General features: G+C 40.4%; 1 protein-coding gene across 1 annotated transcript in view; it reads right to left on the reverse strand.

Moving 5' to 3' along the window:
• Positions 1 to 21,198, reverse strand: part of LOC122805992 (extracellular calcium-sensing receptor-like) — a 304,623-nt gene that overhangs the window by 41,851 nt on the left and 241,574 nt on the right. Inside the window, 1 exon segment of the mRNA XM_044076233.1 lies at positions 14,961 to 15,084. Coding sequence (XP_043932168.1) covers positions 14,961 to 15,084 — 124 coding nt within the window.

The following is a 21,198-nucleotide window of genomic DNA, read 5'->3' on the forward strand; positions in this document are numbered from 1 at the left end:
GGTTTAAACATGGGCGATCGCCGAAAAAAAAAATTATATTTTTAATATTTTTGCATCGGGTTATCTTGCCAATGGCCACATATTTGGCCATTGGCATGCTGCCTGAATCATATGCAACCTTTTTTTGGAGCTGACATCGCTCCGTTGTGGATTTTGCAGAAATGTACTCAGTTGTCAACTGAGTACATTTCTGCAGCTAAAACGTCTCCTACACGGACTGGTTTCTGCTTCGTGGATCGCTAATATACCTCATTTGCATACCTTTCAGCTGCAAGTGAGGTATTTAGCATGTCCACGCCCAGTCTGTGTAAGAGACGTTTTAGCTGGTCTCTTACACGGAGTTTAGGGCTGTTCCTGGATCGCGAGGCTTGCATGGAGTGTTACACGTCTCTTACACTCCGTGCAAGCCTTCGTGAATCCTGCCCATGGAGATTTCTGTTTACCCATTCAACATTTTGCCCTTTCGGCATTCTCGATGCGACAATATCAAATTCGATATTGTCAGCATTCGAGATGCTGATAGGGACCCTATATATATATATATATATATATATATATATATATATATATATATATATATATAGATATATAGATATATATAGAGAGAGAGAGAGAGAGAGAGAGAGAGATAGATAGATAGATAGATAGATAGATAGATAGATAGATTGATAGATAGATAGATGATAGATAGATAGAGATAGAGATAGATAGAAATTAAATATATGGGAACCTGTCAATCGATAGCAGGTTCTCCGAATGCTATTTGTGTGAGGTAACATAAGAGAAAGCATTTTCAGTGATAGTGGTGGTTTCCTCCATCTTTCCACTGTTGTACGACCTCTGAGTAGGTATACTTAAGTTTAGGAGGTGAGATGGATGGAAGGTGTCCCTTAATGTGGTATGATAGGGAAGGCTTGCACCCCTGCAAAAAAAATCTCAAGATGCCCTGCAAACATAACACAGATGCCATTGATGGAAGATGACAGACTACACTTGAAATGGATACTAATTTGATGTACTTCACAGTACTTTGAGATATAAAAATACCAGCCACATCTAGTACACAAAGCTGGTGCACACTGTTGAAAATATAGGATATCCTTTTTCTTCCGTTTTCTTATATTCTCCCTGACAGAACCCACAGATATTCTAAATTCAGTCTACTTCGACATTCAGCATCCAACCAATCTTTTTCGCTGTTTGAGAATTCCACAATAAATCGACTCTCCACACCTCTGAACATCTTTGTTCATGAATTCCAGACAAAGCCAAATATAATGGGGGACAAAGGTAAAAAATCAGGGAGAATGTTTATATGCTACTCTAATTCAGTCAAATCTGTAGAACAACAGATTTTGCATCACCATGCATTTTTTGAACAGTAGGAACAATGAAAGTGTAAAGTTTGCATTATTGACTGACTATAATCCTCAGTGCATTACCAGAAAAATCAAACTGTTTTTTTTTGAGTGACAGGGCAAAATGAGAACATTCAGTCCAATCAGCAACATTTAAGAGATATACTATCCATTTCCACTGGCACTGACTGACTTCTGCCCACTGACTGAACTGTAATTGCATATGGATTGAATATCACCCAAGGAAAGAGAAAGAGCAATCCCAGGAATCATTCTTCTCTTACCTGATAGGTTCCTAGGTGTACATGATATAATCTGAGCTGAGTTCAGTAGTAGCAAATGCAAATAACTTTGTCCCATGCCATCAGACTAGCTGCAATAAGTCCATTCTTATTGCTAAACCAAGACTCGCATTTTATTATAGTCTCCTTAATTTAAACATATGCTTCTCTAACTGTGGCTTTCTTCTGCCTTTTAACAAAAGCAACAGAAAGCAAAAATACCCCACTGCAATCTATATGCAGTTACAATTACATCAAATGGACTATGGATAGCATATTTCTGCCATTCTCTGTATGATGACTTTTATAAACACCTAGGTTCATAGAAGGTTACTAGTCTAATGACCCTAGAGTCCTTACAACCCTAGCCACATTAATCCCAGGTTGCCCCAGTTCTCAGTGGTTAGGAGAGTGAGGTTCACAGAGATAAGGGTCTATGGTAGTTAATAACTACTACCTCTGTCCAGGAAGGACATGGACAGCACTCCAGGAGTAAATATGTAGTCACCCATCCGTTGATCTAGGTTCCATTTTGAAGAGGGTCAGGGAGGGGTTCTGTTTCATGTGAAATGGAAGTTTGTTCCAGAGAAGTAGCAGTCTGTGGAATCTATATCGATCCCTCCAGCATGACCTGTTCATGTCAGAGGCTAGGTTAATATCCCTGGAGCAAGTGACCCGCATGCAGTTTTATTTACAAATGTGTAGCATTTCCATCAGGACCAGGTCAGAGACTGCCCTGTAAGCCAGGCATGGGTCACCCCTTAGCAACTTGTAGGAGACAGAATACAGTGCCAGGGCTTTTAGTCTTTTCATGTAAGACTTGTTTTGTGTACCCTGTAATTTCTTGGTGAGAAACCTCTCCAGTCTCTTGAACTGTTGCAGATGTCTGGTGAGGTATATGCAAAAGGGAGCATTGTACTCAATTACTGGTCTGATGAAGGCCAAGTATAATGGAATTATTACATCCTTAGATCTAGATGCAATGTCTTTACTTATAAGATGTGCCACGTAGAAGTATTTCCTTACTACTGTGCATACATTGTGGTCAAACTTCATGTACCATTGGGTCTACACTTAGGGGGATGCTGTCTATATGTAATTAGCAGGGATGTCACATATTACAAAGGGAGTAATAATTCATTTTTTGCATTTAGCTTTAATCTGTGGCTTTGGCACCAATCATTTGTCTATGTTACCCTGTCTACAGTATATTAACATCATTTGGGGACTTTAGGGGGCACTCACTGATTGTTCCCAGTTTGTAATTGTCAATGAACTTAATTAGCCACAGACTGTCCAAGTTTGCCTGGACTTCTGAGAAATAAATTATGGACAGTAAGGGGCTCGGCACAAAACCCCATGATATGCACTGATTAGTGGTCTTTTGCTAGAGGTGAAGTCACCCTCTTTGACAATATGTGCCATTTGGTTACCCATCTGGTAATGTAGGGGTTAATTTCCAATTGGGAGAGTGTCTCTGTAATACCTGAGTGAGTGATTGTGTCAAATGCCTTGGCTAGGTCAAGATAGGTGGTAGGCACTGTCTTTCCCTCATCCAGAGCATTGGTGACGTTCTCAAAGAAGTCAACCTGTCTAACAGGCATGATCTACCATTAACAAATCTGAACTGGGTTGAGTCCAGAGTTTGGAGATGACCTAAGTCCTTGTTAATAAGGTCCATAATGATTCTTTCCATGGGTTTCCAGATGAGGCTAGTCAAGCTTATGGACTTTAATTCTCAGGGTCAGTTGATGGTCACCCTTTGTGCAATGGGATTACTGTTGCTGTTCTCCATTCTGCCTGAACATAGCCAGTTCATAGGCTGTGGTTAAACAGGGATCCAAGTGGGTCTGCTAGGTCATATTTAAGTTGTTTAAAAGGCAACCTGGGATGTTGCCTGGTCCTATTTATGCCATGCTTTTGGCCTTGGAGAGCACCAAGATGATCTACTCTCTTCAGATAATAGGCTGAGGAATGGTGGCAGGTATACTTTTGGGGATGACAGGGGGGGGGGTGCGTTTGCTCCAAATCTGTCAGCTAGCAGGTAGGCTATCACCTCCATTTCAGTATGGGTGGTGCCATCCACAACCAGTTCAGTGCATTGCTGGGTATTCCCTTTTAGATTTTGGACATAGTTAAAGAATGCCTTGTAATTATCTTTAGCTACAGATGCTATTTTTGCTTTGTAATTAGCTTTGGAGGACTTGCAAGATCTGTAATTTGTTTATGTTAGGGAGGGATTTCTTCCTCTGCTGAGCCAGTTCCCTCTTGTTCTTGGACATTAGTTTCCTTGTCTGGTTGTATATCCTGTTTATACTAAGTGTCCACCAGGGTGGCTTGTTTTTTTTTTTTTTTTGGCAATATCTGGCTTTAATCTGGTCAGGTACAGCTGATTCTTTACAACTGCTTAAGTTATTATATAGGGCATTTGGTGTATACCTCTGCAAAGGAGTCCATATTTTCTGCATTTGAAGAGGCTCTGAAACATCTTATACCACCACTTAGTAGGAGTCTTGTTTTTCAGCCTGGTGGAGTTGAATGAGACTGATTTATGGTCCAATCTTACCAGGGAGGGCATCACATGGTGAGGGGGAGCAATGCTGTCCTGTGTTATTGAGTACTATGTCCAGGACATTTGGGCCTCTTTTAGATGTGCTGACTAGCTGTTCCAGAGCATTTGCACTGACAAAATTCAAGAAACTCTGAGCCAGCATGTTTGTGGTTGTGTATATTTCCCAGTTGAAGGCTGATAATTAAAATCACCCATGAGTAAGGTGTTGGGCTGTATGGCAAGTGACTCCAGTAAGCCCAGGTAAGCAGTATGCTTTTCCTGTTTCATAGTGGGGACTTATAGCTAGCTATGATGTGGTAGGGGGCTTTGCCTGTAGTTGATTGGACATGGAGTAGTTCAAGAGAGTCATATTGTTTGACCAGTCTCAAGGTGTATGTATCTTTAATGAAGACAGACACACCTCCTTTGCTTCTTTCATGCTCAGTTTGTGGTCTGAACATATGGAAGGCATTGTAGCCCTGTACAGATGGGGAGCTTTCCTCCCCTTTGAACCCTGCCTTGGTGACTGCATAGATATCCCTGTCTTCCGAAGTGAAGAGTGCTTCCAGAGAGTGCAGTTTCTTGTTTAGACTCCTAGCATTAAACAGCAGCACCTTGAGTTTATCTATAGAGGATTGTGTTATGTTGGGATGTTGATTATTTTGACACTGCCTAAAAAAGGCACAAAAGGGTTGGCTGATGCCTTTGCCAGTATCCAAAAGCCTAGAGGAAAAAGGTGCAGACCATTTCTGGCAAAGCAGCATGGTTCTGTCGACCATGTCTTCCCAGGTTGACAAATATTGGATCCCCTTGGAGTGATACCAAAAGCTAAGTCATTTGTTAAAGTCAATCATTTTTTGTTTGTATTGCAACATCTTACCCGGAGAAGGGAGAATGCAGCTGAAGGCTAGGCTTATAACTGCCTCTGACACATAATCTGACAGCTCAGTTATATCTCTCTTCATATAGTCCAGTGAGATACACCTCAAGTGATTCACACCCACATGGACTATGATGGGGTCATACCGGAACTTGTGGTTGAATGACTTGTGTACTTGAATGACTTTACAGATCCTGGTACCTGACAGGCAGCTAACCGTAACCTGCTCCTTATACAGCATGGTGAGTGGAACATCAGTATGTCTCACAATGGAGTCACCTGTGACCAATGCATTAGGTTTAGTCGTGTAACACCTTATGGGCTTTTTTGTTGAGACACTGACGTGTGTTATTATGTGCTGTGGTTAATTTTTGCATTGTTATGTGTGTAGGTGGTGTCTGGGAGGCTTCTGATCTTCTGTTAAGTTACTAGTGAGTACCTCCACATGGGTTTATGTTTATGTGTTATGTCCATATTTAGTGTGGGAAGTGCATGTGTGTTGACAACCTCTTTGGCATTCAATTTGACCTTATGTGATATTCTTGCCTCCAATTTCATAGTGTAACTGCATATCTCATATAAAGTATTTGTTTGTTTCAGGAGTAGGTGGTTGTCAGTATATTTGAGACAATTGCTACATTGCCTTAGGATGCTCATGTCTATCCAGCTGACCAGAGCAATGATGGGAAACTGCCCATCCATGATAGCAGGCTCTTACTGCATGTTTTATTAGGAAAAGGAATGGGTTATTTGACAGGACTGTGCTGGTAGCTCCAAATCTACAAGAGGGACCTATTCTTTGTGTAGGCTAAGGTTGATCAATAAGATAACGCTGCTCAGTGTGCAATTGAGTTGCTCCTAGTGCAGCAGAAAAGCTTGGAAGGGTTTCAATGACAGTTGTTTAGGGAAAAGCTGAGCTTCTAGCCTTTTGCGTATGTACAGGGCACTGCTAACTGCAGCTGAGGGAAGAGCAGTGCCACCCAGTATATGGACTCTCTGTGTCCTTGAGTATCAGGGTTTTTTTTTTTTTTGGCTAACTCCCTTAAAGGGTATCCATTAATATATTATGTTTGTAATGAGAATAAATGCTTATTACAGACTCCATAGCAGTTCCCAGTCTGTAAGCCATGTTTTATCCCACTTGCTCCATACTTTAAGTTATACTTTTACAAATCTAAATCTCACAGGTCTAGCAAATTGGGTTTTGTTTTTTTCTTTCTCATCTTTCCTTTCATCTTAGCATTACAGCTGGGTACTTATTTCTTGTGTTTGATGATATATAAATTAAACTATCATTCATTAATACCTGTGTGGTGTGGAATGTTGGACCTCTTATGGCTTACAAACACCCTTGCATTCCAGACCATTTTTTGAAAAAAATAACTTAAAAAGCAAAAGATAACCAAGGCTTTTCTACTGCAAGGCATCCTAGATTAACAATCTTAGTGGCATGTTATTAATAAATCCTTGCTCTTTCTAATTCTGCCTATTATAAACTGGTAAGTTCCTTATTTAAAAAGTTAGACCAAAGAAAGGTCTGGATGCCATAAGGAGCTATGGGTGTTAATTGGAAGTATATGAAAAAGGTGCTGAATGAGTTAAATGCCTTTATTCCTGTCTAACCTGTTCCTTAATTTTTATCAGTAAGTATATTTAGAGAAACCTGTATTGTTATGCTTTAAGTTATTTTCTGTTTAGCATGTTTTAGTATTTGGAGATGGAATGCATATGTTCTAATTTATACTTTTAAAATTAGAACTTACTAAATCAAAAGTAAAGAAGCAGTTTGTTTTACTTATAATTAGTTAATTCACTAACAATATCTGCAACCATTTCAGGCATACAGGGAACTGGAACTTATCTCAGCAAAGAAGGGGCATAAGGAGTGACTGCAGGGGAAGACACTAGTACTTTGAGTGAAAACCAGTACACTCATATGCACGCTGCACACCCCTATGGTCAATCTAACATGTCACTTCAGCTATCATATCCACATGCCTTTGTGATGTGGAAGGGGACTTCCAGCAATGACTCATTTGGATGACTTGCAAAATTCACATAAAATATACTGTAGAAAGGGTCTGAACAATAATTGTTTTACAGTATATTGAAAATTTATGTGAGCACCTAAGAAATTGTTTGCATGATTTCCCCTTGTCTGCATGGGGAAACAGAAAAAAGTATCCTGTCTTATTATGTGGATTCTATGGGGTATGATATGAACCTTAAATAAATAAATGAATGAATTAATTAATAATAGAGGGGCCTTGATATTCACAATGATAATGTGTAGAAGTGTGAGCACATTCTTTGTACTGTCTTTGGTACACAGCCATGGACTGTATCATGGCACTCCTGTAGTGCATAGTCACTGACACATTTTCTATAACAGCACATTGGAGCACCTAGTACACCAGTACATGCCATGCACTCCTGTGTTTGAGACTAGACACAGCTTTTGTGCAGCTTCAAGGTACTATGTATAGTATTATTGTGTAAGGCAACTACTTATCTACAACGCAAGTACATTAATTACTTGGTAAGGAGTGCTACACTAGTAGTAAGCTGCTTTACACAACAATGCTGAATGCGGCTCACATGACAGACTGTCATTCACAAATGAATCACAGTCAATGTCATTCCATATCACTTTTGCAATATTCTTCAAGTTAGGGATCTTCTGCCAAGGATAATCCAGTGTCCAGCCAGTATACCAAAGCCTTTAGATCTTGTATGCATGGCACATCACACATATGCAGGACACAGGACATAAAAGTGATGTACAGATGCAGTTATCCAGAATCTCTTTGCTGCCAGTTTGAACACCATCATCTCTTGTCAGTTTGAATGCCCTTTTGCTGTGCTGAATACCTAGCCATCAAATAATTACCCCACTGCAGTCTTTTTCCTTTTGACTGTTGGCCTTGTTTTCCTGTGATTATCTGGAGTTCATGTCATCCAAGAAGGAAAAATGTCAGTGTGGCAGGTGCATTCCCCATAAGGATAATCACAAAAAGTGTCTTTTTTTTTGTTGTTCCCACGACCACAACTCCTGTAGCATTTGCAAGGCATTTGTGCCTCAGTCAGTTGTCTTTCCTGGCCATCTATCTTGAGAGCCAGAGGCTTAAACTGTTCACCTATGGTAATATCTACTAACCCCCAAGGCATCATTAAGTACAAAGCTGACCAAGAAATCTTGGCCAGATTCTTTGGCTGTCCAGCCTCCACTGGACGTTTCTCTTAAAGCAGGTGATACCATATATAGTGTCTATGTCAGATTCCTCTGCTGTGACCTCATCAGAGGCCAACATAGATCCTTCCTTTCACACTTCCTCTGAGGCTTTGCAGGTGTCTGCTCTGGACATTGAGAGGAACCACAGTTAATTATCTCAAAAGGCCTTAGAGGGATTCTGCAGATTCTGGACAGGGAAGAGTTTCTGTGTACTCTTATTAAATCCCATCAGGGTTTGAAACCTCCAGTGTTTGTTAGGGCTGACATTCTTACCAAGAAAAAAACTGAAGACTATATTTCTGTATACCCTAAGCATCCTCAAAGGGAATGGCAGGAGTTAACTCAGGGTCTGTTTAATGCCTTAATGGCCCTGCTTCCCCAAGGGGTGTCCATGCCTACTCCCCCTTTGACTTCAATTCCTTCTACATGGACTTAGGAACCCAATTCCTCAGATAAGGATTCAGAGTCTGATGAAGGGTCCTTGTCTTACTCTTCCCAGATGCTTTCACCTTTGGATTATGGTTCTGATGAAGAGGACTCCATTAGTTCAGAGTCTCCTTTTGAGGAATTGTCTTTTGGAGACACAATAGCTAGAATGATGGAATACTTTAAGTGAGACTTTTCTCAAGTGTCTGATATGCAGAAAAATGTATTATGAGTTGCTTTAGGTAGACACTCCTAAATCTTCTGTAGTACTTCCTGTGTTGGCTGCTTTGTTAAACACAGTTATAGCTGCTTCTAAGTTTCCTTATTCTCAGCCTCCTGCTCCAAAAAAAACTGAAAATTCTTATTTAAGTAACCTTCTGCAGACACTGCTGAGGTGTCAGTCTTCTCTGACAAGCTTTATAAGTTTTTTCCCTATTCCAAGCTACTGCCTTCAGATGACAATAGTAGAGCAATGAATATTATTAGTAATAGGGTTTATACTGCTTCTACATTAGCCTTTCAGACCATCAATTACCAGACCCACATGACCAGATAGGTTCTGGCCTTGATTGCCCAGGTTTGTCAGGTTATTTCTGACCTCCCTGAATCTGAAGCAAAGTCTTTTACTCTATCTATGTTGGGTTCTACCTCTCAGGTGGCTTGCCACTCTATCAAATACAGTTATGTTGCTGCTGATGTCTCTTCTATAGCCAAAGTCTTTGGGTCTATCATGAGACATTACTCTTCGATTCGCCTGCAATCATTACCTGAAGACATTAAGAACAAATTGCTTGATGCTCCTTTGGACAATAAAAATCCCTTTGGGACTGCTGCTGCTGAAGTGCTTAAGTCTCTTCAAGAAAAAAGGTTAAGCTTTGCAGGACCTTAAATATATTTTTGTGTCTCATCACTAAATTCCTGAGGATTCTACTAGGTCTGCTTTTGTTTGCAGGCAGCCTCATCAGGCCAATAAAGGCAGGATAGGTGGTAGGCTAGATCCTTCTGCTAAGTCTTCTCAGGCCCCTGTGGCTCAGAAGCCTTTTTTATCTGACAGGCCTGCTTCTCTTTGACTCCTTGCCTCCCCTACCCCCTCAGCTAGGTTCCTTTGCCCCTGCAGCTCTCCCTCTGTCTTCCAAGCTGACATCTCATCACCTTGGATGCTTAGGTTTTCTTTATCATCCATCAGGGTTACTTCATGGTGTGGAAGTCCCTCCTTCCTTTTTCAGAGATTCCCCAACCTCCGCTGCAGCAGCTTCCTCATTTCTCAAAAGTTCTTGTGTCCCTGGTGGACCAGGGAACTATTCAACCTGTCTCACTTCCCAAGTAGGAAAGGGATTTTACTCCAGGATGTTCCTGGTTCCTCAAAAGAAGGGCACTTAGACACTTAATCTGCATGTCTCCTTCTTCAACATCTTTCTCAAGGTTCCTTCTTTTCAGATACTTACTCTTCAAACCATATGCCATCTTTTGCTTACCAGGCTTTTCTGGTGTCCTTGGATCTGAAGAATGTTTACCTTCATAATCCTATTCACCCTCTTTTCAGGAAGTTTTTATGTTTCTCTGTTTCTTCCTCTCATTTTCAGTTCTCTGCTTTGCCCCTTGGCCTCTCTATTGCCCCAAGAGTATTCACAAGCATATTCACAGAGTGCCTAGCTCCTGAGTTGGCCTTTTGCAGGCTCCAAGGCATTCAGACTTTTCCTTATCTAGATGACCTTTTGCTTAAGGCACCTTCTCCCAGTTGCCTGTTTCAGGATCTGGAGTTCACCATCTCTCTCCTTCAAAGTCTGGGGTTCACTATAAACTTCCAAAAATGTATCCTGACTCCTTCTCAGGGTCATGTGTCTCTGGGTTGCAGGATTCAGACAGTGCCAGTGTTGGCCTTTCTTCAACCTCCAAAAGTTTTGTCCTTGAAATCTTTCTTTCAGTATCTTCTTTCACTGTCTGTCATTCTAGCCAGGAAGTTTCTTCATAGGATTCATGGCCTCTTCTATTCCAGTGGTCTTTCTTGCCAGACTATACATGTAGAAGTTTCAATTGTATGTCAGGTCAGATTGGCTTAGGCATTGTCACCCTCTTGATTTCAGAATGCCTCTCCTTCTTTGTTTAAAGTGAGAATTCAAGTGGTGAATCCAGCAACTTACTCTTAACCCAGACCTGCCCTTTCAGCCTCTGGTCCCTTCTCAAGAACTGTTCACCAATGCATCAGACGTGGAGTGGGGGTGCTTCCTGTGGTCATCTGAAAGTTCAAGGTCTCTGCCCCCCACCAGAAGTCAGACCATATCAGCATCAAAGAGATCACAGCTCTGATTCTGGCCTTTCATGCTTTGGCTTTTCACCCCAATCTCCAGGTCCTCTTAAGGTTTACACAGACAACACCACAGTGGTGTGGTATGTCAGCAGTCATGGGGACACAAAGTTTACTTTCTCTGCAGTTTGGTTCTTCAGGCTTGGGATGTGGCTCTCAGTTATCAGTTAACTCTTCAGGCAGGACATATTCATTCAGAGCACAATCTAGTGGCAGGTTCTTTTTGCAGGTCCAAAACAGAAGCTCATGAATGGATGCTTCACAGAGATGTGTTTCTTGACATAGTCTATCGGTGATGTATTCCTCAGGTAGATCCTTTTGCCTCTCCTCAGAACAGGCAGCTTTTTTTTTCTGTTCCAGGGTGCAATGCCATGTGGTGATAAAGATGGACACCCTTTATTTTCCTTGCAAGGATATGTTTCTCTATGCCTCTTTCCCATTGCCCTACTTCCAAGAGTCCTGCAGAAGATTCAGCTGGACTCCCAAAAAATCTTGCTACTGACTCCTTTGTAGCCAAGACAGCACTGGGCCTCTTAATGCATCTGGCCATGGGCAATCACCACATATTACCTCACCAGTTGGACCTCCTTATGCAAGACAAAGGATCACTCATCCATTCTCACCTGTCCACTCTTCAACTGACACTGTGGGTGATAGGATTTTGATCCCTTTTAGGTACGTTTTTTTCTGAGGATGTGCTCAGGGTTTTACAGGAGGCAAGAAAATCTGCAACCAGAAAGTCTTATATGTCCAAATGAAATATAATTTTGTCTGGTGCCATGCTCATAACCAGGACCCTTTTTTCAGTGGGGGTCCCTTTAGTTCAGTTCTATTTGAGTGAGTTCATCCAGTCTGGCTTGACTTATTCTTCTGTGAAGGTCCATTTATCAGCTATTTCTGACTGTTTGCCTTTGAATCTTCCTTGTGTTCTCACATTGAGGTCAAACAGTTTCTTGAAGGGGTCCTGCATATCAGGCCCTCAAGGAAGCAAATTTCTCCTCTTTGGGACCTTTGAGCCTGGAGGTTCAGCTTCTCTGCAACATTGTTGCTGGAAGACCATCTCATTGCTTCCTCTTACTTCTGCTTGGAGGGTTTCTGAGCTTTAGACCCTTATGGTCATCCCTCCTTTTTTATTTTTTTCACAGGGCCAGGTTGTCCCTTTGTACTAAACCTTCTTTTATGCCCAAGGTTGCTAATGAATTGCCTTTGAATCAGGCGATACAACTCCCTTCATATTTTTCTCTCCTCAGTTGACTAGTGCAAGGGTCCTTCATACCCTGGATTTGCACAGACACTGCAGGTATTATTTGAATAAAACTAAGATCATTTATAAGTCTGACCAGTTTTTTGTTTCCTTTCATCTGAGGACATTAGGTTTGGCTGTTTCCAAGCAAACCATCTCCTCCTACATACCTAAGGCCATTTCCTTTGTTATTCTTTTCATGGCAAAAGCCTGTCTACTTCCGTCAGAGCTCATTCCACTAGGCTTCAAATGCTTCTTCAAGGGTTTGAACACAAATTCTATCATTGAAGCTGCTACAGCTTCATCAATGCATACCTTTACTAAGCAGTGTTTCTATCTATATTAGAGATAAATTCACCTCCCAACTAATAAAACTGAACAACTTCATGGAATTACTCCAAGTTCAGATTACTGTGGGTAAGACACAATTCAAATAATAGCTAGTTATAGATCTCCCTCCATGGATCATGATGCCCATGAGGCCTACTTGACCAAAGTAAAGTCAATCCAAATATTGCCAAACACTCTGGTCATGGTGGATTTCAATTATCTCACCATCCACTGGGAAACTTACTCTAACCTTAACTCACTAGCACAAAAGTTCCTTGACTTTGTTAACTCAAATGCCCTGGAACAAATTGCTCAAATCCCAAGAGGAACAAACATATTGGAATTGGTCCTCATTAACATGGCAACTCTTGGACCCTCATTAAATAAATCGGACCACAAATCAGTTGTCTTCAAACTGGCACTAACACCAGAATTTACAAAGGGCAAAGTCAGACTAAAAAACGTCACCAAAGCAAACTATACCCTTCTAGGGGAAGATATAAATGCATTCCAAGCCCTACACCAACTGGAAGTGGTAACTACACCAACGTTTACAGTAAAGCCCTGTGCAATCACTTGTGTAAGTGTATAGACTTGGCTGTTGCAGAGAAAATTAAAGCCAGAGCCCCAGGTAAAAAAAAGCTACCCTGGTGGACATCCAGCATCCACAAACTTTACAACAAATGCAAAAAGTTGTTGTCTAAGACAACTAAGGTGAGGCTCCAACAATGGAAAAGTATCCTCCTCAGCCTCAACAGGTAAATAAGACAACATGTCAAATCCTCTAACGGTAATTTTGAAAAAAAATTAGCAATCACAGCCAAGGATAACCATAAGGCCTTTTACAGCTATCTACTTCGCCTAAAAGGTAAGACACAAGCATGTGCCAAACTAGTGACTAATGTTTTGACGTACACTAATCCCACAGAGATAGCAAACCTGCTAGAGGATAGATTTGGTGAGGATTTTACTCCCTTATCACCTCTAAACTTTTTGTCTGCAAACATTTTCTTATGTATTCACTATTCCTCCAGCATTTTATGAAATTATATTCAGATTACATTTTAATATAGTTGATAAAAATGCTTCTCGCCTCACTTAGAAGTTTTTTTTTCATGAGCCATTATTAAGCTTTATTCATTTATTTTATCAGATTAAAACATATTTTTTTTTATTCAGCTTTTCGGCACTTGGAGTAGTGAGCCAAAATTCTGCTCTGAGTTTATGTTCTTAATCTCTGCCATGCAGACTTCTTCTAGTCTTGACAAGTCTTTTACATCCTTTGTCTTCATCAAGCTCAATTTTCTTGCATATATGTGTCATCAATAAAAATGAAGTAGGTTTTCCCTTCCAGACTTTTTGTACAGTGTCTTGTAAGGGCATTGAAAAGCATAGACTCTTTAAATGATGCTCTTTATACTGCACTGTCAGCTATACTTTCTTATGAGTGAAGTACTGTTTACTATTCCCTGAGTCTTGATGCTTAGTGACTATTTTATCCATGTTTTTGTTTGAGAGCCATTTCACTGTTACTTCATTTTCTTTAATAACATTCCCTATGCCAACATGTTACTATCCAGAAATCATTTACATAGTTACACATTCAGCCCTCTTGCAATCTTCCACCCTGATTAATAGGCAAGGGGTTCTATTTTGATTTGGCTTGTCTGAAAATTCTGAGTAACCATTTGAAATGTCAGGCCCACTAGAGCAAGTCTCGAAATCCAGTGACTGACTGGCCGAAAGAATAGACTTGGATATACCATCTCATGATCTTGGAGTTGGCATATATAAGTTTGCAGGTGTGTGGAGGGCTTGCCTTCCCCCCAACAAAAATAAGTTTTAAGGTGAAGAGTGATTTTCGGGTTTCGCTCTTCTGTGAATTTTCATTATTTTTTTCATTCAGTTTTTCTTCGGCACTCAGTATTGCGAGTGCAAACATTTCAATACTGAGCCAAAATCCTGCTGTGAGTTTATGCTCTTAAGTTGTGCCATGCAAACTTCCTGAAATTTTATTGTTATCCTTTAGCATTAATTATAAACATTTATAACTGAGTGCAGACTGGCATGTTAATTTTGAAATTTTGCCTTGTTTCCATTATACGCTACTTATTTTGTAAGATTTCTACCAAGAAAAGGATCCATAGCAGTTTATACTGATTGTCATACTCAGGGAAAAACTAAAGCACTGTCCATTTGTGTAAATAGTCTTTGTTAGAATGTATATTTTAGTGGGATTAGTGGCATCTGAAAGTCTGTTTAAATTGGAAAGTGATCTTTTTCAAATATTATGCTTATGTTTCAAAAGGTAACTTGCGTATTTTGATAACTAGTTAGTAGGAGGTGTTACATACCAGTCTCATTGCTGATTTCTCCCTTAGAACAGGCTAAGCAATCAAAACAACAGAGAGGTTGTCCTCGACGAGAAACCTTTTGGTATCCAGGTTGACAACTTTCAGTGCAGACAGAATGGGGTACCTGTAAAAACAATAAAATCATACTGTACAGTGGTGAAGGCTTAAGCAAGCTAAAGAAAAGCATTGCATCTTATTTTTCTTGAAAACAGCAATATTATTATTGCTCACCTTATTCTTCTTGAAAAATAGCAAATGTAAAATAAATAAATATTCTGGAATGTTCTAAATGTCCCCTTACACTTTGACTTTGCTAAGTAACACTATTTTGCCCAATAGCATTAAAATGATCATGAACAAACATTACTCATGAGTGTTAAAGGGAGTGAATCAGACTGCAGAGGTTAATACATTTAAACATTTTAAGCACTCAGTGCATTTTTACTGGCACCAAAATCTGGAAAGTCTACTTGCAGAATAACTGATGTTTATCAATGAACTCTAACAGACTCAGAACATTCTGCAAATTCTATGTCTTGAAGAATGCTGTCTGCAATGAACAATTGAATTAGTGGTGGAATATCTTCCTCCAAATACTTATAGGCCCTGTTCAGAGTCTCCATCCTGCTCATATGGTGAAAAGGAATCCTACAGCACTGTTATCTTCTCTCCACTGTTTGTCTGATCTTCTGACTTTGTGCAGACCTCACACAAACTCAGCATACTGAAGGCATCCAGCATGGGCACCATAATGCTTCTCCTACTGCAGTATTCAAGTGTATGTCAGTGTAGACCATCCAGTATATATCCATCATCCAGGTAGCTATCATTCTTTTTATCTTTTTGCAGGATGCAATCCCCATCCTTACTGGTACCTTTGTCTCTGCACAAGTCATGTGATGCCACCTGTGTATGCATGCTCTCATGCATGTGCATATACCCATATTTCTGTGGGTGCACAGACTTGAGCCTGTTAGCACTTATTGTTTGTCTGTCTTGTTTGAGGTGCTATAATCCTCCACTGGGATGTATGAGCTGGCTCTCTCCCATGCTCCCCAGGCAACTCTTCCAACACTTGGGATGGTAATTGAACCAAGGTCGTATAGGATGCAATCAAACCTTCATTCTTCTTTGTCATAAAGTCAACTGGTTTGCAGTAGTTCTGAGCTAAAACCTCAACATAATTTTGTCTTGCAACATTATAAACACAGACACTGAAACTTCAAGTCTGTTGATGGAGGTTATTTTACAAACTGTGGACAAAATCTTCTTTAGGTGTCTACAAAACATTATGACCACTAATTATAGGCTCATAAGAAAGTACTAGACTAGCTGCCCTTGCGGGCCATTTGAGGTCTAAACAATTTGCATATTTGTTCAAAGAATAAGATATCCCATTTGGTTATAGATTGTTCTTACTATCTCATCGTCAATAATTATATATTACCCTAATGAGAATAACTGGAATCATAACATAGATAATTTGAGGGACCCATGCATGGGATAAGGCATTTAGGAGCTGTGTCAGTCTATTAGTAGTACGGGGGTGGGGGGGGGGAGTCCTGTATTAAATTTGCTGTTTTCCATCCATAGATCTAAGTTGCCCTTGAATATGGACAGGGATGATGTTTGTTTTATGTGGATGGGGAGTCTGTTCCACAGTAGCGGTATCCTCTGCGAGATATACCTGTCCCTCCAAACCATTCAGTTGATGTTGCAGACAAAGCTTATATACCTAGAGTGAGTATTTTTGATTCACAGGTTCATAGGCAAGTACTAGGCTGGCTGCCCTTGAGAACCATGTTAAGCCTAATTAATTTCCTTTTAAAGATGAGAATTGTACCTTGTACCCTGTGTCAGTAAGGTAAATACCTTAACCATTATGCCAAACCCCAAAGGACTACTTTTTATCATTTGACTTGCTAATGTGCAGTGAATCTGTCCATAATGGGTGGGAAGATTCCTTGTATCCCAGGAACAGGTCACCTGTTAGCAGTCTAATGGATAGTGTAAGTATAGTGGCAGGGCTTTGAGTCAGTCCATGTAGAACATGTTGTTTATGTCTTGTTTCCTTTTAGTGAGGTATCTCTGTGGGCATTCCAATTGTTACATGAGACTGGACAGATGCCAAAGGGAGCATTATATTCAATGACTGGCCTAATGAGGGCTAGGCAATAGTGGGCAATGACATCCCCAAATCTAGACACAATCCCTTTGTTTAAAAGCTGTGCAGTGTAAAAAGATTTTTTTACAACAATAGACACATTTGACTAAAGTTAGGTCACTGTCAACGTAAGTTCCCAAATCCCAAAGAACTGGGTCAACTCCTACGGGCATATTGTCATTATAGTAGTTCTCTGGTGCAGATGATTAGCCAAAGGATACAACAATGCATTTCTGACATTTAGTTTCAGTCCATGATTTGGGCACCAGTTATTTTTTTTTTCAGACAAAACTTCCTGCTAGATGGCTAAGTCATTTGGGTATTCAATGACTGCTCCTAGCTTGCACTCATCTGCAGACCTGGTCAGCCAGAATTCTTTGGTATTGGATTTTCCTTTAGAAAAGTAGACGTCAGATAGAGATGTCCCAGCACAGAACAATGGTGCCCACCACTGGTGACTGGTTTCTTTCTGGAGGTAACTTTCCCTATTTTGATTATCTGCTTCCTCTGTATAAGCCAGTTGGCAATGCAGCAGGTGACATAAGGTTTTATTCTCAGTTTATTTAACTTTTCTACTATGCCTGAGTGGGGAATTGAGCCAAAAGTGTTGACTAGGTTGAGGTAGGTCATAGGTCTATAGCAACTGGTCATAGGACTAAATTGTCAAAACCCATATGGTTGAGACCTTATGGCCAACAATTTTGTTCATTGTACCTTTCTGACTGAGATCGCCGTACAGTAGGGATTGGGTAATTTGCCCTTTTCTCCACTGTAGTGTGATTCTGGAGTTGATATAACATATTAACAGGTCTTGGGGTGCAGGAAGCTTGCTCCCTGCGAAACCATTGCTTGCGTTGTTGACTGGTGTTGTGTGGATTATGTCAGTTTTTTGATTAACTGCATTATCAGCCATATAGTTTCTACCGGGTCTACTTCTTTTGACCTAACTTTCATTTGCCTGACACTCATTTGCCTGAGACAAATGACTGAAATTTCATTTGCCTGACACTTCATTTGCCTGACACTTCATTTGCCTGACAAGTATTATTAGCAAGAAAATGGAATATGCCCCCTTCCCCACTGCAGTGCGACCCTGGAGTTAGAATATATAGTTAGGGGGGGTGTGGGGGGTACAGCCCCCCACAATGGGGGGTGTGGGGGGCCAAGCCCCCCACTTACTTTTCTGTTACTAAGCAATATTACATCAAAAGTTAACAATATCATATGAAATGAAGTGGGGGGCTTCGCCCGCCACACACCACACCCCCCCTAACTATATATTCTAACTCCAGGGTCGCACTGCAGTGGAGAAGGGGGCATATTCCATTTTCTTGCTAATAATACTTGTCAGTCAAATGAAGTGTCAGGCAAATGAAGTGTCAGGCAAATGAAATTTCAGTCAAATGGGTTCAGGAAAATGAGTGTCAGGAAAATGAAAGTTAGGTCAAAAGAAGTAGACCCTTTCTACCATATGGGTTTTGACAATCTGTGTATATATATATATATATATATATATAAACTGGGGTTTATATTAGAAGACCGACTGTTTAGGTGATCGAACACCTAAACATCGATCTTCTAATATTGAAAGCAAAAAATGGCAAACGGCCGATTTAACGCCAGGAAAGATTTCCCTTGGCCATTCGCCGGAGTTTGCTATTTCCCTACTGCTGAACGATCTCAGAGTTGGCATATTTAGTTAGGGGGTGTGGGGAGCAAAGCCCCCCCCCCACTTAATTTAGATGTAAAGTAATGTTTTTTGTGTTGTGGCTGAGCGAAGTGTTTCCCTGGGACATTCGACATTGTGCGGTTCGATATTAGAAGATCGATGTTTAGGTGTTCGATCACCTAAACATTCGGTCTTTTAATATAGACCCTATAAACTGACATAAATCCATGGTGTGTACTGTTTTGCTTTCATTCATTTCCTTAGTGACCTTTTCAAAAAAGTCCACCAGGTTGAGTAAGCATGATCTGCCTTTGACAAATCCAAACTGACATGGGTCCAGTGTTTGGAGGTTCCCTATGTCCTGATTGAATAATTCAGTGGGTCATAGGTTCATAGGTGTGTACTAGGCTAATGGCCCTGGATCCTTTTCAAGCCTAGCCCATAGAAGTCCCCTAGCATTGTGCCACCTGATGTTAATTACCAGTGCCTCTAACAAGTAGAACCACTGGAGTGATCCCCGGGGTGGACTTTCTATTTCTCATCCACTCATCAAGATTTCCCTTGCAGAGGATGAGTGAGCTGCTCTACTTGACATGTATGGGAAGTCTATTCCAGAGCATGGGCAGTCTCTGGGTTATGAGCCTGTCCCTCCAGCATGTTCTGTTGATTGTGGTAATGAGGTTGAGGTCTCTGGAGAGTGTGGTGGAGAGGGATTGGGATTTCTTTACATGTAGCATTTCTAACAGAGCTCGGTCAGTCATGGCTTTGTAAGTTAAGCAGAGATCACCTCTTAGTATATGATACAAGATAGAAAATAGCTGGAGTTTTTTGATAAGTCTTCCCATTGCTTTGCATATAAGGCTGGTCAGACTTATGGGTCTGTAATTGCCTGTGTCAGTGGAAGGTCTTCTCTTATGCAAGGGAATGACTGTAACTGTTCACCTGTATAGAGACTGAGACCAAACAATTTTATTAGGGGCATGGCTAAAATTAGCATATGGCAGGGCTCACATGCATAGATGGTCAGAAGTTGTGGTTGTAGTGTAAGCTTTAGACGAAAATTTTAAAAATTATCCAAGTTGGAGGTCTACAGGTGAAACAAAAAATACAGCATACATTTTTGAGTAGTTGCATCTTATTACATTAAATGAACTATCCAGAAGAATCAGACTCTAAATCTCTACAGTACTGGCAAGAAAAAAACAGCTGTCCTCCCAGTCAAATTACTCCAAAAATTGCACAATGCTGGAAGACTTCAGATTTCAAACTTGTACCACGTATTCTGGTAACTTATTCTACCTGTCAACCAAATCCTATCTGATTAAAGTTCTGTCTCATTTCAGTGTTAAAACACAGGGCTGACCTTAGTTAAACTGGGGCCCTAGGTGAAAAGATGTCATTGCACCCCTCTCCCCATCAGTCTCATCCTAGCCTACTCACACTATCCAGATTTCCTTTTACTTTTTTATTCTTTTTTTTCTTCACAGTTTGTCTTATTCTTCATTTTCTTACAGTTTTTCATTCATTCAACATATTCAAGCAACACAAGACCATAGTCTAGAACTGTGAATGAAACAAGTGGATTAAGCCACAGGGGTTCTGGTGGGTCTATGTCATTACACCAAAAATGCAAACTCTTGAACGCTCACATAAGCGAATAATCAAAAACTCGAAATGTATTGTTGGGGGCTGCGCCCCACACCCCCCGCTAAATATATATTCCTACACTGAGTTCGCACTACAGTGAGAAAAGGGTAAATATTCCGATCTTCACTGTACTGCGATCCCAAAATACCACTTTCAAGTTTCTGATTATTCGCTCATGTGAGCATTCGAGAGTTTGCATTTTCGTCTTTCTGAAGTAGACCCATTCTAGTTGCTCTGAGGTAATTGCCATGATCAACAAAAGTTATTTGGCATTACTCTTCAACTTTTTTTCCTGGATCCTTTCAGCATATCCTTACTGAGCAAGACTGCATTTAAAAAACTGTAATAGAAATTAATCCGTACAGCTCCCAGAAGCTATGAGTTTTCCAGATGCTCTGAGAGGCATTTTAGAGTTTTTAAACAGCTTTTTTTGTCCAGCGATTGTCTGAACAAAAGTAATGATCAAAGAAAGAAATTTAGAATTACTCCATCTTTTTTCCTGCATCCTTCCTTTCACCACATCATTACTGACCAAGACTGCATGGTAGTAACTGCAGTGGAAATAACTGTATTAAGACATGAGGTTTCTAGATGCTCAGGATACATTTTACAGCTTTTTTAAATAACCTTTTCAACCAGTGATGGCCTGAACAAAAACCATGATTAAGAAAATAAAGTCAGTCTTACTCTTCAACTTTGCTTTTTCCTGCATCCTTTCAATACACTCAAACTGCCCTGTAATGAAGCTGGGGATCTGA

This window comes from Protopterus annectens, chromosome 7.part0, assembly GCF_019279795.1.
Source record: "Protopterus annectens isolate FY-2018-M chromosome 7.part0, PAN1.0, whole genome shotgun sequence".
Taxonomy (NCBI): Eukaryota; Metazoa; Chordata; order Ceratodontiformes; family Protopteridae; genus Protopterus; species Protopterus annectens.